The sequence below is a fragment of the Rana temporaria genome, chromosome 10 (assembly GCF_905171775.1).
Source record: "Rana temporaria chromosome 10, aRanTem1.1, whole genome shotgun sequence".
NCBI classification, from domain to species: Eukaryota; Metazoa; Chordata; class Amphibia; order Anura; family Ranidae; genus Rana; species Rana temporaria.
This window is the reverse complement of record NC_053498.1, coordinates 133,352,765-133,367,908: the sequence shown is the minus strand read 5'-3', so window position 1 is coordinate 133,367,908 and position 15,144 is coordinate 133,352,765. Positions and strand designations below refer to the sequence as shown.

The following is a 15,144-nucleotide window of genomic DNA, read 5'->3' as shown; positions in this document are numbered from 1 at the left end:
ACCCCCTGAGCTGACGGAGATCCCGTGGAGCAATGAACAAAAGGAGGAAGAACAACAAGCCGCCCCAGCGCCTCACGGACTTCTTCCCCGCAGCGCCACCGCCGAACACTCAAAATGGCGCCGGCGCGAGCTCCTCCGGAGGGACCCGCTCTCAAGCTGGCAGCCACAACGCGGTGAGTCAGCTGCCTGTCGCTCCGACGGAGCGGGATGAGTCCTCACCCCCCTCTACACCCACTACACGCAGCCCAGCTAAAACTAGGCAGCGCAGGGAGGGAGACGAGTTCTCCTCTGGGCTGCAGCATGTGGCCATGCAGCTCTCCTCACAGAGCACATCGACGGAGCCCTCTATTGAAATGTTCCCAGCATCGGAACAAGCCATATCTGAGAGCACTATGAAAAATATGCTCTTATCCCTCAGAAGGACCCTGTTTACGGATTTTTCTGATATGGTTGCCCCACTACACAATACTGTCTCTGCTCATAGTACCCAAATACAGCATCTGGAAGCCAAAATGGCAGATCTCTATGCCGCTCATAATGATCTTGTTGATGCGTATGCTGACCAGGAATCTGAGCTCCAACGCCTCCAAATCAAAATGGCGGATTTAGAGGACCGCTCAAGGCGGAATAACATTAAATTCAGGGGGATTCCAGAATCGATCCCACCGAATGAACTCACTACCTTTGTTCAACGCCTTATGAAAGCCCTTGTTCCGACTCTAAATGATATTGAGCTATGCGTTGACAGGGCCCACCGCATACCCAAGCCGAAATTCCTCCCAGATACAGCACCCAGAGATACCTTGGCGCGCATTCACTACTACCATGCAAAAGAGCGTGTCATGGCGGCGGCCAAACAAAACCCGGTAGTTCCTGACGAATTTACGGGTATCTCTCTATATACAGATATATCGCAACAGACTGCGCTAAACAGAAAGAAGCTCAACCCGCTTACTAAGATACTGCGCAACAATAATGTGGTTTATCGTTGGGGATTTCCCACAAAGCTTCTTGTCACCTGGAATGGCAAACTATATCCTATATACAGTGTGGAAAAAGGTATTGTGCTCTTCAGGCAATGGAACATACTCCCTCCTGATGCTCAATCTCCTGTTCATCCTACCCCTGAACGCCTGCATACAGAGTGGTCTTAACCTGCTATCCGTACGCAAGCAGAGCCTCTCCTCACCATCGCTATTTGTTAGAAGCGTGAGGCATGGAGTTCATGTATCTGAAGTGCCCTCCTTCTGTACCTAGTGCACCGCACTATTGATCCTCACCCCCCGAGTTACCGCAGCAGCCTGAGCTGCCCATTGTACCTGTGTTTAACAGGTTTTTTTTTACCCATGTTACCTTTGTTGTCCCTGTTTTCTGCTCTTTGTTTGTGCTTCCCGACTTCCTCTACCCTCCGGGTCACCATCCCTAGTATGGCTCTAGCTTCAACCAAACCTGGACTTGTCCCTGATCTGCTTCCTTGGACTGTTAACATCACACTCCCGCTGCCCAGCGAAATGTCTATCTTCTACTCAACTGTCCGCTGCTGCCAGCAGAAGACTTTCTGGACCCTGTATGTATATTTACCGGGTACTTTCCTTCTCACTTCTGGTTTAATTGTGTACCCATGTGTAGCCTCATCTCAGCGATCAACCGATCTTTGTCATGCCTTTGAAATTTGTATCCATAAACGCTAAGGGACTCAATAGCCCCTTTAAACGAGCTGCGTTACTGAAAGAAGCCCGCTCTCTTAAGGCGGATATCATCTTTGCCCAGGAAACCCATTTTGCGGCCCATAAATGCCCTAAATTGAACTTTCACACCTACTCCCAATTGTACATGTCCAACGGACCCAAAAAAGCTTGTGGTGTGATGATCGCTATTAAGGATTCCGTAATAGTCCGTCACATTCGCACCATTCAAGACCCCCAAGGGAGGTTTATAATTCTGATATGCGAACTGAATCGACTGATGTTTACGCTTGTCAACCTTTATGCCCCCAATACGAAGCAGCGCAAGTTCCTTGCCCCTTTACTCACCACAATCTCGGAAGTGGCTCAAGGTACTCTACTCATAGGGGGGGATTTCAACTCTATTTTGGATCCCTCTATGGACTCCACTTCCCAAGCCAGGAGACCTACTCAATCTATTATTCCCCTGCTTGAAAAGTATGAATTGTATGATGTATGGCGGTGCTTCCACGGTTCAGAGAAGGACTACACGTTTTTGTCTGCTGCTCACTGTTCTTATTCCCGCATTGACTTTTTTTTTACAGGCAAGAGGTCTCTTCAGAATGTACTGAGCACGGACATTGGCACAATATCTTGGTCAGACCACGCCCCGCTTACTTTAGAATTCGATGATAAGCTTGGTAGCTCGCCCCCTCCAATTTGGAGACTGAACACCTCCCTTTTGGAGGACAAGCTGTTGTGCCAAACGATTGCTCAAGAACATCAGAATTTCTTTAGTTATAACGATGCTCCCGATGTTAACAGATTTACATTATGGAATACTTACAAGGTCTATATGAGGGGGGTATTGATCAAATTGGCCTCAACTGTAAGACGGAGGAGGACTAAGCAAATTGCTGACTTGCTGACTTCCCTATCTTTACAAGAACGAGAAAATAAACTTAAACCAGACCCCCGACTTACACAAAATATTCTTAGGGACAGAGAGCAGTTGAGGTCTTTGCTTCTTTACAAATATGTGAACCATCTTAAATTTCTCAAGGCCAACTCTTATGGTTTACACAATAAAGCGGGAGCCTGGCTAGCCAGGAGGGTGAAGGCTAGACAGGTCAAACGACGAATAGCTGCCCTTATACATCCTGTTACGCGCGACACAGTTATCAACCCTAAGGACATAGCCAATACATTTGCGGACTACTACCAGACGCTGTATGACCTCCGTACTGACGAATTCACCCCTCAACCTTCACCAGCGCTTATTAGCGCATTTCTAGATAAAGCACGACTCCCTACCCTTGCTAAGGATCAACTTGATTCCATATCCCAACCATTCACGGCCCAAGAAATCTGTTTGGCCATTAATAAACTACCCAATCGGAAGTACCCGGGCGACGATGGTTTCTCAAACGAGTACTATAAACATTTTTCTAAAGAACTTACACCGTACTTGCAATCAGTCTTCAATCTAGCTTCGTCCTCAGGAACCTTTCCGCCTGAAATGTTGAAAGCGGTAATAGTGACCTTGCCCAAACCCGACAAAGACCCTACTAGTCCTGCCAATTACAGACCCATATCTCTGCTTAACACTGATGTTAAACTGTATGCTAAACTCCTGGCTACTAGACTCCAAAAAATCCTGCCCCTCCTCGTTCATCCGGATCAAGTGGGGTTTGTACCCGGACGCCAAGCTCCGGATGGCACCCGGCGACTTATTAATCTGATCTCCCAGGCTGGGGCCTCTCGGACGCCTTCTCTGCTTCTTTCCTTGGATGCGGAGAAGGCGTTCGACAGGGTCCACTGGGGCTACCTCAAATCAGTACTTACTACTTTTGGAATAACGGGGTGGATACAGACAGCCATCTTATCCCTTTACTCCACTCCCTCGGCTGTTGTACTTACCTCAGGGATTACATCCAAACTGATACGTATATCTAATGGGACACGGCAAGGCTGCCCCTTGTCGCCTATAATTTTTACGCTTCTCATGGAACCTTTAGCGGAAAATATAAGAAACCACCATGAGATTGCAGGCCTAACTGTAGCTGGTAAAGAACATAAAATCAGTTTATTCGCCGACGACGTTATGCTTATGCTCTCCAATCCCAGAACGTCCTTGTCCGAAACACAGAATATACTACGCGAATTCAGTGCTGTGTCTTACTACAAACTAAACGAAACCAAATCCCAAATGTTAGGCATTAATATTTCTGCGTCCTTGCAAATGGTATTGACTAAAAAATTTCCCTTTATGTGGTCCTCTCACTCATTACCCTTTTTAGGAACTCATTTGACCCGACATACCTCGCTACTTTATAGGCATAATTTTAAACCTTTTCTGGAATCCTTGCCCCAACACCTGAACCAGTTACACTCCCATGATCTATCAACGGCAGGAAGGATAGCAGCGCTGAAAATGATTATACTCCCTAAACTCCTTTATTTATTCCGCACTCTTATAATCCCTCTTCCGCGCACTTTCCTCTCCTCAGTACAGACACTTTTCAATCAGTACATTTGGAACAGAAGACCCCCTAGATGCTCTCTTCTTATTATGCTAAAACATAGAAAATTGGGTGGAATGGGAGCACCTAACGTCATGGCTTACTATAAGGCGTGTGTCATAGACCAACTTAAACACTGGTGGATCCCCTCTGCACACAAATCATGGGCTCTTCTGGAGGCCAGCAATGCCCAAAATAACGACCTCAGATCATTTCTATTAGCCATTAAATTGGGAGCCCCTGTCCCCGCTTCCCCTATCCCCACTGTGCGTGTTTCCACTAAACTGTGGTCCGAACTCAATACTTCTGCCTCGATTGGTGGTTCACATTGTAGGATATCTACACCACTATCGGTTCTCCAACATTTTATACCTTGCCTTGATCTGAAAGCCTGGTTTTCAAAGGGCCTTAATCTCCTCAAAGATTTGTATCATAACACATCCCTTCACACCTTTGAAGACTTGGCCGCTCGATTTAATCTTCCTCCCTCTGCACATTTTCCCTACCTACAGATTTTGTCCTTTTTGAAGAAACATCCCCTGCCAGCCCACTTGGAGTGTGCATCCCCGATTGCCACCTTTTTCCAAGATCCTGCTACCCCGGTTAAAGGTATTTCGTTGTTCTACAACATCTACAACAGCCAAAACACCTCTTTTAAAACGACCACTATCATTAAATGGGAAAAAACCCTGGGTAAGACCTTTCCTGATAAATCTTGGAAGGTAGCGTTCTCTACCACCTACTCCTCCTCCAGGTGTGCGAGCCACTGGGAACTCTTTCAGAAGGTCTTGCACTCCTGGTATCTCACGCCCTACAAATTATCTAAATACTACCCTGACCACACGGCCCTCTGTTGGCGACAGTGTGGAGAAGTGGGCACATTGTACCATATTTTGTGGGCCTGTAAATCGGTGCGATCCTTCTGGAACAAGATATTTTCCATGATCTCGGATATTTGCAAAAGACACATAGATCCCGTTCCTGAGCTTGCTCTCCTACATCTGACAATAGACGAATTTCCCTCTAAGTTCAGAGTGGTGGTTGTACAACTTCTGTTAGCGGCTAAAATAACTATCACCAGATTGTGGAACACGAATGAACCCCCATCTCATAACAATGCCATTCTTACTCTAAATCACCAGTGTGAGATGGAAAAGCTGTTAGCACTAGCGGACCTTAGGTTCAGCTCTTTTAGGACGAAATGGGACAGCTGGTTATCAACCCCAATATGTACTGTTAAAGACTAAGCCAATGACATTGTCCATGTACTAACATATTGCCTTATTTACACTTATGCTACTATAGGGTGACCCCCCTCCCCCCCCCCTCTCTTCCTTCCCCTCTTCCCCTTTCCCTGTTTGATTTGTTATCTCAACGTAATTTTTGATAGTTATGTAAGTAGTGATATTGGCGACAGACAGCGTGGTGTCCCTCCTCCCTGGCACAGATTGATCCCATGGGGGTGTCGGGGCAGGAGCGGATACCACCTGGTTCTGGTACTGTAGCAACGTTTGCTCAACATTCACTGTACCGCTACCGTAGCCTGTCATTTGGATTCGCCTGAGCGCTAATTTGTATCCCATTAATTTTGACAGACTCTGTTCCCATGCATCTTGTTTATGCTTCTATGTATGTTTTCCTTATGTGATAAAACTCAATAAAGATTATTGAAATAAAGAGAATTATACAAAAAAAAAAAAAAAAAAAAAAAAAAAAAAACGACGTTTTGAAAAACGACACATAAAATTGAAGCATGCTTCAATTTTTTTTTGTCGTTTTTCACAAGACATAAAATGACGTTTTCCCCCACACACGGTCATTTAAAGTGACGTTTTTAAAAACTTTGGTTTTTTTCATCACATAAAGTGATGGTGTGTACGCGGCATTAGATTTATTAACAACATTATAATGTACATTAGTATTTTTTGTAAAAATATCAATCTATGCTGTACATACCGGTGCTGAGCAGATAGTGAAAACACGCCATTGGAAATGTTATAGTATCCTCTGCAAAGACCATCTCCTCCTCATTAGAGAAATATAAATCCAGATGACTTCTGGAATCCATTCCATGTACATGATAGAGTTTAGGTGATGTGGAATCCATCGTCCTGCAATGCTGAACTTCACCTCTTTGATTTCTGATTTCAACTAAGCTTTATTGTTTCAGTTCTATTTATATTCTTTTGAAATAAGGTGGTTACATTTCATTGTAATATAATCATAAAATATATTTATAAAGCAGTCATGGGGATAGTGCTGACTGAGGTATGATTGTCACCTGAGTTTTCAAAGGTTTCACCACTTTAAAACCAGGCTTTTTTTTTTATTATTTGTTGTTTTCAAGTAAAAATCTGTATTTTTTGCTAGAAAATTACTTAGAACACCCAAATATTATACAGTGGGTAAAATAATTATTTGATCTCCTGCAGATTTTGTAAGTGTTTCCACTTACAAAGAAATGAGGGGTCTATATTTTTTTATCATAGGTGTATTTAAAAAAAAAATCCAGAAAAAAACACATAAAACAAATGCTATAAATTGAGTTGCAATTCAGTGAGTGAAATAAGTATTTGATCCCCATGTAAAACAAGACTTAGTACTTGGTGAAGAAAACCTTGCTGGCAAGCACAGAGGTAAGACGTTTCTTGTCCAAATGCCCAAATTTACAAACAGCTCAATTTTTTTTACTGGTAAAAATCACGAAATTTACTGACAGAGCCAAAATGCCAGTTTTCAGTGCTAAACAGTGGTAATATCAATATTTACACTATAAACATGTGTTTAAGTTAAACAAATGTCAAAAACACAGAGTTCATCTTTACATCGGAGTCTGCAGGATTGCCCCCTACAGTGCAAGGCAATTCTGATGTAAAGGGGAGTTCTGAAGATCATGATCTTGGGGGGAACTCTGATGACAAGGGGGGGTCCCCGGATACCATCTTTTATCAGAGTCCACTGTATTCCCATTTACATCACAGTTCCCACTTACATTAGGGTCTGCAGAATTGCCCTTAAAAAGTGCATTTTATATACATCTATATAGATCAGACCAAAATGAAGGACAAATGAGGAGGAATGCGGGACAGAGGGACATTGCTCCAAATCAGGGTCAGTCCCTGGAAATCAGGGACAGTTGGTATCTATGAAAAGACTCTCATTTACCCTTAAAAGCAAAAGAGGAGAAAAAAAATGACCCTTTGACTTAAAAAAAAAATCATGTCTTAAAAGTATAACTAAAGGCAAAACTTTTAGTTTTAGATAGAATGGATAGAATTTTTATTGCTGTCTGTGCCCGCCGGTAAAGGGATTCACCCTCTCCATTTGTCTTGTTTACCATTATCATTGAAAGTGAAAGTAATAGAAAATCGTGGGTTGTCCCCAGAAAAGTAATAGAGGGGAAATCTTCCAATAAGGACACTAGTTCTGGTGACCTGGGGGTCCCCAAGGAATTCCCTTAATTCGTAGGCATTTCCTCTCACTTCCTGTTTGGCTATGGGACAGGAAGTGAAGGGAAATCTCTGCAATGGGACACGGATGGCAAAAAAATCCAACTGGGGATATAACCCTCCCTTGCTCTATCCAAAATGAAAAAAAAAAGTTTTGCCTATATTTTTCCTATTAGCCTGAGAAACGGAAGTGATATCGGAGGTGGCTCCAGTCCTCCAAGGACATAGAGCCGAGTGGGGACTATCTTGCTCTCACTCACCTACCTGCCTAGCCATCGGCCAAGCTCGGTTCCAGCTCTGGTAAGCTCGGAAACAGCTGTGGAAGGGGGGGGCACCTCTCCCTCCGCCTATAAAAGTGATCATGTGGCGAATTCGCCACCGGGATCATGTTTATCTGAAAGCCAGCTGCCTTAAGGGAAAAAAACGTTCCTGGGTTATTGCAGGTAGCTGAATTTGCAGGACATTCAGCGGGTTTTCACCCGGCTAAATGCCCTAAAATGCGCTGCACAGTTTTTTTTTATTATTAAAGGACTTGTCAAAAACTTGTGTTTTTATTTAATTTTGACAGTTTTTTGGTGAATGGGTAGGGGTACAATGTAGTTCATACTCATTCACATAAGGGGGCTGGGATCTGAGGGCCCCCTTGTTAAAGGGGGCTTCCAGATTGCAATAAGCCCCCCACCCACAGACCTCCACAACCACAGCCCAGGAAAAGGCCCTTGTCCTGATGGGGACAAGGTGCTTTGGGGACCCCCCCAAATTGAGGGCATGTGGCTTGGTATATTTTAGGAGGGGGGTGCTCACTTGTCCCCCTCTCTTCCTGTCCTGCCGGGCTGCATGCTCAGATAAGAGTCTGGTATGGATCTTGGGGGGATCCGTGCCTTTTTTTTTTATTTCAATTCATTTTGCATGGGGTTCCCCTTATAATCCATACCAGACCCAAAGTGAAAGCAAGTGAAACTGTGAGTCAATTTAAATGTGATTTGACTTGTTTTTTTTTCTTCTTAGAAATGTCTTTATGGCCAATTACTTGCATATAAGCCTTCAAAATGGGGGCTTTTGATTTCTCATGTTGGGCCAAACTTTTCCCATGTTCAGGCGTTCTGCTGCAAACCGAACAATGTGTGTTCGGCCCATCTCTATTGATGACAAAAAAAATGGAGTGGGTCCCCCCCAAATCCATACCAGACCCTTATCCGAGCATGCAGCCAGGCAGGACAGGAGAGGGTGGGGCAAGCGAGCACCCCCCTGAACCATACCAGACCACATGCCCTTAACATTGGGGGGGTGGGTGCCTTGGGGCAGGGAAGCTCTGCCCCCCCATACCAAAGCACCTTGTCCCCATGTTGATTCTTGTTGATGGGGACAAGGACCTCATCCCCTCAACCGTGGCCATTGGTTGTGGGGGTCTGTGGGCGGGAAGGCATATCGGAATCTGAAAGTCTTCTTTAACAAAGGGGCCCCCAGATCCCGCTCACCCCCCATGTGAAGTATTGGGTACATAGTACCACTACCCATTCAACAAAATGATGGATCTACTTCGGGAGACATTGGTTTTTTTTTACCAGTTAAGGACCGGGCTTCGCCCTGCAATGGTATGGAGCCGAGTGGAGGTCATTTTCCCCTCACTTAGCAGCCAGCCAAGCAGGATCCAATTGTTTCCACCAGAGGGCTCCGGAGCGTGGTAGGAGGGGGGGACACACTCCGCTACCGATAAAAGTGATCTTTCGGCAAATCCGCCGCTGAGACCACATTTATCTGAAAGCGGACCGCCCGCTGAAGAAGTGGATAACAACGATATTCCACTTCAAAGAGCCGCCGTATAATGGCGGTGGGCAGTCTGTAAGCAGTTAAACACTTCAGCCCCGGAAGGATTTGCCCCCTTACTGATTATGCCATTTCTTTGCCATATGGCACTGCGTCACTTTACCTGGCAATTGTGCGGTCGTGCGACGTTGTACCCAAACAAAATGTATGTTCTTTTTTCCCCACAAAAAATTGCTTTCTTTTGGTGGTATTTGATCACCTCTACGTTTTTTATCTTTTGCGTTATAAACAAATAAAGAGCAAAATTAAAAAAAATATATATTTTTTACTTTTTGCTATAATACATATCCCAAAATGTGTAAAGAACAAAGGGCCAGATCCTCAAAAGAGATACGACGGCGTATCTACTGATATGCCGTCGTATCCCTGTTTCTATCTTTGGAACTGATCCACAGAATCAGTTTCCAAGAGATAGACAGAAGATCCGGCATGTGTAAGGGACTTACACTGCCGGATCCCGCCGCTGGGGGCATTTTGCGTCGAAATGCCGCCTCGGGTATGCAAATTAGCACCTACGGAGATCCACAAAGCTTTTCAGCTTCGTTTTTTCTCCGTAAGTATTAAGTTGCATGTGTAAAATTAGGGCTGCTTTTACAAAGTGTAAACTGTTTACACCTTGTAAAAGCAGACCCTTCTGTCCAGCGACGCGTTTTTTTTTTTGTTTTAATTTTTTTTTTTTTCGCCGTATCTTTTTTTTTTCCGACGCAACTTTATTGACCCGTCGCGATCCACAAAGCTCTGCGTAACGTAATTTCGTGCTGTGCACGTCGGGAAAATGACGTCACGAGCATGCGTAGTACGGCCGGCGCGGGAGCGCGCCTAATTTAAATGGGAATCGCCCCCAGTTGAAGAGGAATGCCTTGCGCAGGCTGGATTTAAGTTACACCGCTCAAAATTTCTAGGTAAGTGCTTTGTGGATCGGGCACTTAGTTAGAGATTTTGCGGCGGTGTAACTTAAATGGCAAAAGTTACGTTGCGCCGGGTTTTTGAGGATTAGGCCCAAATTTCTTCATCGGTTTAGGCTGATATATATTCTTCTACATATGTTTGGTAAAAAGTCGGAATAAGCGTGTATTGATTTGTTTGCGCAAAAGTTATAGCGTCTACATAGTAGGGACTAGATTTATGTCATTAAGTGGTCTTGCATAGCAAGATCACTTATTGTTCTCTCACATATATAGTATTCTTATTATAGCCAAATTTGCCACCCTAACTCCTCCCACAGTTTTTACACTACATAGATGAGTAACATATCGAAACGTGCGGATTGTTCCCGATCGCATTGCTTTTACTTTGTGGAATGTTTCGCCAAATCGTTTGCGAAATATCGTCATTTTTGCGGCAACATTTTCCCATAGGAATGAATGGTGAGAGGTAGAGTGTGGAAATGTCAGAAACTGAAAAATCAAGACATGATTTCTAAACTGCGACCACTCCCTCGACCACTCCCTCATTTTCAAGACGATCTACACAAATCTTATATCAAAACGTTCAGCTATCCCTGCTGCCACTACATGTGTCCACGGCTAAGCGATAGTCCTAAGCGTTTTCACAATACGACAATTTGTTTGCAACCCACGCCATACACTGACCTCTATTGACTTCCATTGAAATTAAAGACTGGAAACCTAAAATCTTAAAGGCAATATATAAACTGCTACTGTGCCTTCAATTTTTATATTTCAGAGACATACTATACATAAAAATGTAGGTCTGGGTCTTGTGATTCACAAAATATAAAGATATTCGCTATATGATCTATAGTTTTTAAAATACAACCGTTTGAAGGACAAGTATTCAAAAAAAATAGCAAGAATCTGAGTCTCTGCTTAGAGGCTGCTTGCATATGTTTACATTGGTTTCCTAGGAGACGCTGAGGTAAATACCTTCATACACACAGCTCTGAGGTGATTTCTATAGCTCCTCCCACACAGCTGTGAGGAAATTTCTGGCTCATACCTCAACTGAGGCAAATTATATCTAGTCTCACACAGCTCTGAGGGAAATTATAGCATTATAGCTCCTTCTTCACAGCTCTGAAGGGAATTATATCTCCTCTAACACATAGCATCATGCCATCATCTAAAGGAAAGAGGTCTAAAGCTGCAAAGATACGCTGGACTAAACATGACCTTTCAGACCCACTCTTTTGGGATCCGGAACCCCACAGCAGCATAGTGGAAATAGAGGTTAGCAACCCTCCATAGCAACCAGTCCATAGAAACCCTCCATAGCAACCAGCCCATAGCAACCCATCCATAGCAACCCGTCCATAGCAACCAGTCCATAGCAACCCGTCCATAGCAACCCGTCCATAGCAACCCGTCCATAGCAACCAGTCCATAGCAACCAGTCCATAGAAACCCTCCATAGCAACCAGTCCATAGCAACCATCCAAACCAAACAGTCCATAGCAACCAGTCCATAGAAACCGTCAATAGCAACCAGTTCATAGCAACCAGTCCATAGCAACCAGTCCATAGCAACCTGTCCATAGCAACTAGTCCATAGCAACCAGTCCATAGCAACCAGTTCATAGCAACCAGACCATAGCAACCATCCATAGCAACCATCCATGGCAACCGTCCTTAGTAACCAGTCCATAACAACCAAGTCCATAGCAACCAGTCCATAGCAACCCGTCCATAGAAACCCGTCCATAGCAACCAGTACATAGAAACCCGACCATAGCAACCCGACCATAGCAACCCGACCATAGCAACCCGTCCATAGCAACCCATCCATAGCAACCAGTCCATAGCAACCAGTCCATAGAAACCATCCAAAGCAACCAGTCCATAGCAGCCAGTCCATAGCAACCAGTCCATAGCAACCCTCCCATAGCAACCAGTCCAAAGCAACCGTCCATAGCAACAAGTCCATAGCAACCATCCAAAGCAACCAGTCCATAGCAACCAGCCCATAGCAACCAGTTTTGATGGGGTAGTTTTTGATGGAGCAGTTTTTGATTGGGAAATGGATCGAACTGGATCAACACACTGTTGCATCACATTTACATCTCCAGGGGCACTGTCTCCAGTCAGGAGTATTGGTGGAGGCAAGACCACGTCGCACAATTTCCCCAGAAATGTTATCTTTTCTAGTTTTTATTATTATTATTGTTTTACTAGTAATGACAGCGATCTGCAATTTTTATCAGGACTGTGACATTCCTGTGGACAGATCGGACACTTTTGACACTTTTTTGGGACCATTGACATTTATACAGCGATCAGAGCTAAAAATAGCCACTGATTACTGTTTAAATGTCACTGGTAGGGAAGGGATTTACACTAGGGGGCGATCAAGGGGTTAACTGTGTTTCCTAGGTGTGTTTCTAACTGTGGGGGGATGGGACGGACTGGAGGAGGAGACATATCATTTTTCCTACTTAGTAGGAACACAAAATCTGTCTCTACTCCCCTGACAGAACTGGGATTAGTGTGTTGACACACACAGATCCCCGTTCTCATTCTGTCAGGAGCCATCGCAGGTGCCCGGCGGACATTGCGCCTGCTGGGCACATGCATCGGGTCCAGGGACACTCTGCGGGTACATGTGCGCCTGCTATAGCATCTTAAAGTGCTGACATATAACTACAGCGATTTGCGCAGCTGTGTCAACCTGCCGCAGTATAACTGCAGCAGCTGGGACCTTGGTTATGTATACCAAAATTGTAATGGTAACATAAAGACAAGATAACAATAGACTTGTGCACACTGAAATATTTTGTTTCGGAATTTCGTTTTCGTCTGAAAAAAAAATTTATTTAGTTACTCCCGAAATTCATTTTTATTTATCTTGTTTCGTTAAAAAATGCATTCGTCTGAAAATCCGAATTAATTAAGGTCAACTCTGTCGTTGAAGGCTTATGGTGTCTGTCGAATGTTCTAAGAAGATTCAACGGAGCAGCAAAACTGTACGACGCCGCAATTGTACATTTCCGGTCAAATGTTCCTCCTACAAACTATAGAAGAATTCTAATGTTGTAAGACACTAGTAATAATTATATTTACAAATTATTATTATTACTAGTCAACCAACATTTGAATTCTTCTATAGCCTATGGGCCGAGCATTTGACCAGAAATTTACGATTGCTGCGTCATACAGTTTAGCTGCTTTGTCGAATCTTCTTAGAACTTTCGACAGACACCATAAGCCTTCAACTGACAGATTCAACGTTTGTATGTTTTTTTCGCTGCTTCGTCGAATCTTCGTCATTCATGTCAAATGGTCTACCCCAACACTGTCTCTATAATGTCGAATCTTTTCTCTCTATGTCGAATCTTTCCTCTCTATGTAGAATAATCTTGGACTAATAGTTAGGTTAGGCACATTCGACCGCAGATTCAATAGACACAGATTGTTATTGTCAGTGTCATGTCAAATCTCCTATCTATATCGAATTGCTGTAGCAACGAAAACGAAATAACGCATTTTTTTATGCCGGATCTTTCGGATTTCGGATTCTGCGCGTTCGTTTTCGTTAGTTAAAATGATAACGAAAACACCCGAAATTCGTACGAAAATGCATTCGGACAAAAACAAATGCACATGTCTAGATAACAATGATGAATTGATTCATTAAAATAAGCTATAGTAAAATACAGATATTGCACATGGACACTGTGACGTAGCATCATAGGAAAGCTCTACGCATTTCATGGTTAAAATACCATTCATCAGGAGCAGATGCAGAGTTTGGGAGTATCTAAAATAGAGTAGAAATGTCAAAATGAAACAATGGTAAAAAAGAGAGTATAAAACATACCCATATTCTAGCTGTAGTATATGGGTAAAATTGTTGATGATATCAATGGTGGGAGGCACTATAGAAGACATCATCCCCAATGAGTAAACATTAAGCAAGGATCTCCAGTTATCAGCTGTGGTATATATATATAGTACTGTATAATTCATACTGTGAATAATTCCCAGGAATATCTGTAAAAATTAATAAATCAACAATACGGTAATTACACAACTGATAAACTGAAGAAAAGTTCCCAAAATAGTGTAACAATAGTAGTGGATGAAAAATAAATAGTGTTTAGCGAAGGTAGCAGTGTAAAGAGTAAGTATGATAAACCATAGAGTACCTAAAGGGGTAAAGGACGATACATTGATCTTATGTAAAGGCCTTAAATATGCCCATAAAGCTAAATGTAATACATTTCAGACTTTTATTGATTTACATAAATTTACAAGACAGATCTCTCTTAAAAAAACATTTTCTTCATAACCCTCTAGTTCGTCATCCTGATACATCTGGATATAAACACACAGATTTGAGAAATCCCTCTTTGTTTAATCCTTCAGGTGGACCAAATACACACATAGCTGTTTTTAGGGATATGGCATTAAAAGCCATCAATAGGTTGACTGTTAATAAGATACAAGATAGATATTACTTCTTAATGCTGCTGTTCAAATGAGCCCCCTGTGCGCCTTCATCCAGAGTGGGGGAACTTTAATACAGGAGGTGTGTTATTGGCAAGATCACTAGGTAAAAACAGAGGGAATAATGCCTGAAAAATAAAACTAATAAAGAAAACTAGCATTGGGACTTTAAATGAGGCATATGAAAAACATACGCCTCCATCCCTGTTGGATACAAAAAAGAGGGGAGATTTTGGGACTTTAGATGAGATGCGTTTTTAAGCAAACAGTAAGTATAAAT

General features: G+C 43.2%; 1 protein-coding gene across 1 annotated transcript in view; it reads right to left on the bottom strand.

Annotated features, from left to right (window-relative positions):
* Positions 1-6,324, bottom strand: part of LOC120915632 (indolethylamine N-methyltransferase-like) — a 28,394-nt gene extending 22,070 nt beyond the window's left edge. Inside the window, exon 1 of the mRNA XM_040326301.1 lies at positions 6,143-6,324. Coding sequence (XP_040182235.1) covers positions 6,143-6,293 — 151 coding nt within the window. The 5' untranslated portion in view covers positions 6,294-6,324. The remainder of the gene's footprint in view (positions 1-6,142) is intronic.
* Positions 6,325-15,144: the final 8,820 nt, after the last annotated feature.